The sequence below is a fragment of the Cebus imitator genome, unplaced genomic scaffold, assembly GCF_001604975.1.
Source record: "Cebus imitator isolate Cc_AM_T3 unplaced genomic scaffold, Cebus_imitator-1.0 Scaffold356, whole genome shotgun sequence".
Classification (NCBI taxonomy): domain Eukaryota; kingdom Metazoa; phylum Chordata; class Mammalia; order Primates; family Cebidae; genus Cebus; species Cebus imitator.
Genome location: NW_016107671.1, coordinates 421,421 through 424,475, shown reverse-complemented (window position 1 = coordinate 424,475; position 3,055 = coordinate 421,421). Strand labels below are relative to the sequence as shown.

Below are 3,055 nucleotides of genomic sequence, written 5' to 3'. Positions count from 1 at the left end.
AAAAAAAAAAAAAAAAAAAAAAGATGGAAAGAGGAGAGAGAGACATAGAGACAAAGAAAGACACAGTGACACAAAAGACAAAGAAGTAGGAACTCAGTAGAGGATTTAAATAAATGACTGAGTGAAGGAGTTAGAACAACTCAGTGAATGAGTGAGTGTGTCATGGGGTCACAGACGAACACATGACCCAAGCTAAGCCCATGAGAATCATTCCTGGGACTTTTGCTGAAATTCTCAGAAAGTAGCACTCTTTTTAAAAAAAAATAAACCCTGGGGTGGTAGGTGTTATGTGCAGCTTTGGAGGACCCTTCTATGCCCATGAGGGGAGAAGCTGGCCGAGAGCGACACTAACGCAGAAGGAGAAATAAACATAGTTGCAACACCCTCAGATCCTGGATCCATCTGTGCCTGACCTGATTCATTATGGGAGCAAATAAGTTTATTTTTGACTAGTTTTATGAGCGAGCTTAAGCCAATAACAGAAGCAGAGAAGAGCAGGAAGCACTCCCCCCACCCCACCACACCCCCGACTGTGCTCTGGTCCTGGTAGGGCGTCCCCATGGGAGTCCAGGTCTCTTACCAGGGCAGTGGCACCCACGAGGGACTCCTTGGCCAGGGCATGGCGCAGGGCAGAGAAGAGACCCATGCTGTTTTGTCTCAGATAGAGCACCTCACCCACGCCACCTGTGAAGTCCACAAAAGCCTCATTCATGTGGCCGCCCCGCATCACCTCGTAGGAGCCGTGGAGCCTGTGGGGGCAGATCTGGGGTGAGGGTTGAAGCCAGTAAAAGCATCTCAGGTACCCCTGTCCTGGGATCGGCAGGGGCCTCTATCTCAGGGTGTGGAATCCCTGGGGGCAATTCCTGAAGTTTTGAGACTTTTCTCAGGGTCTCACTCTGTGGCCCAGGCCGGAGTGCAGTGGCATGAACTCAGCTCACCGTAGCCTCAACCTCCTGGGTTCAAGCAATCCTCCTCCCACCTCAGCCTCCCAAGGAGCTGGGACCACAGGTGCACACTGCCACACCCAGCTCAAAAATTTTGACTCGAGATGGGGAACTGTGGCACACACACAAACCCTTGGAGATTGGGCCTGTGGTCCCGTGGGCCCCCAGGACTTCGGTTTGGCAGGGGGCAGGGGAGAGCTTTGTTAGAATTATGACAGTCTGCCAGGCGCAGTGGCTCACGCCTGTAATCCCAACACTTGGAAGGCTGAGGTGGGTGGATCACAAGGTCAGGAGTTGGAGACCAGCCTGGCCAACATGGTGAAACCCCATCTCTACTAAAAATACAAAAATTAGCTTGGTATGGCGACAGGTGCCTGTAATCCCAGCTACTCGGGAGGCTGAGGCAGGAGAATTGCTTGAACCTTGGAGGCAGAAGTTGTGGTGAGCTGAGACCATGCCTTTGCACTCCAGCCTGGGTGACAGAGCAAGATTCAGTCTCAAAAAAAAAAAAAAAAAAAAAGAATTCTGTCAGTTCTGGTACTGTGTCTGAAACCTTGAGCCTCTGGGAGATGTCCGCTTTGGGGGTCATCTGTATGGGGGCTTGTCAGGAATTTCAGAGCCTCAAAATGGGGAAAAGGCAAAGATTTGAGGGTCCCAAAATGACACCCAATATTTTGGGGGTGCTTTGGATTTCTCACGGACCAGGAGAGACAATCTAAGAATACAGGTCACCTGAGGGGATAAATCTCAGATTTGGCGAATCCAGGGCCTGATATTTGAGATTTCAGGATCCTTAAGAATTATGGGTGACTGGGGGTCTCCAGGAATGTTTTCTGTGAAATATTGATAGATGGAGAGACGGGTTTAAGATTTGAAGATACAGCCGGGCACGGTGGCTCACACCTAGTAATCCCAGCACTTTGGGAGGCTGAGGCAGGTGGATCACCCGAGATCAGGAGTTGGAGACCAGCCTGGCCAACATGGTGAAAACCCATCTCTACTAAAAAATACAAAAATTAGTCAGGCGTGGTGGTGTGTGCCTGTAAACCCAGCTACTCGGGAGGCTGAGACAGGAGAATCGCAGGAACCAGAGAGGCAGACTTTGCGTTGAGCCGAGATTGCACCACTGCACTGCAGCCTGGTGACAGAGCGAGACTCCATCTCAAAACAAACAAACAAAAAACAAAACAAAAATGATGTGAAGGTGCCCAGGGCTGCTGGGATATTAGGATTGCGGGGTTGTCACTTGGCTTGGGATTCTTGGGAGGTGTGTGGAGGACTGAATAGCTTGGGGGACTCTGGGCCCCCCGGTGGCTTGGTGTCTGCTGTGGGGACTTGGGCTGCAGCTGGGAGGAACTGGAATCCTCACTTGGCGTAGGCCTTCTCCAGGAGTGGGGCCCAGAACTCGTTCCGCTGTTCCGAGCGCACGAACATCAGCTTCCCCTCACGCACGGGCAGCCTGTCATCCACCACGACGTCCACCCAGTGGCCGAACTGCCAGAGCTGGCGGGAAAAGACGCAGGGCCGGGCTCGGCTTCCGACAGCCAGCCCTGCCTGGGCCCTACCTCTGAGCCCTGACGGCTGTGCCAGTCCCAGAGTCATGAATTACAGCCCCAAGTCTGTGTTAACTATGAAATCCGTATCACCGTGTCACCATGGGGGAAACTGAGGCATGGGCAGAGGAACTGAGCTGTACCTGGAAGTGGAAGACGCCTGCGTAGCCATGCTGGAAATCCTGTCTGGGAGGGACCACCCGGTGCAGGAGCCGGGGGTGCAGAGTAAGGGAGGCGGCAGCCGCAAGAAACCAGCAGTTACCTGGGCGGAGAAGCCAGGGTTAGGTAAGGATGGAAGGAGGGAGGCTGGGCATGGTGGCCCACGCCTGTAATCCCAGCGATTTGGGAGGCTGAGGCAGGAGGATCACTTGAGCCTAGGAGTGCGAGACCAGTCTGGCCAACATGGCAAGACTCCATCTCTACTAGAAAATTTAAAAACGAAGGCCGGGCGCGGTGGCTCAAGCCTGTAATCCCAGCACTTTGGGAGGCCGAGGCGGGTGGATCACGAGGTCAAGAGATCGAGACTATCCTGGTCAACATGGTGAAACCCCGTCTCTA

At 53.2% G+C, this 3,055-nt stretch overlaps 1 protein-coding gene across 1 annotated transcript in view; it reads right to left on the bottom strand.

Moving 5' to 3' along the window:
- CAPN12 (calpain 12) overlaps positions 1–3,055 on the bottom strand; it is a 13,650-nt gene that overhangs the window by 8,138 nt on the left and 2,457 nt on the right. The window contains exons 2-4 of the mRNA XM_017506402.2: positions 2,641–2,759; positions 2,314–2,447; positions 581–749 (exon numbers count right to left, since the gene is read on the bottom strand). Coding sequence (XP_017361891.1) covers positions 581–749; positions 2,314–2,447; positions 2,641–2,759 — 422 coding nt within the window. The remainder of the gene's footprint in view (positions 1–580; positions 750–2,313; positions 2,448–2,640; positions 2,760–3,055) is intronic.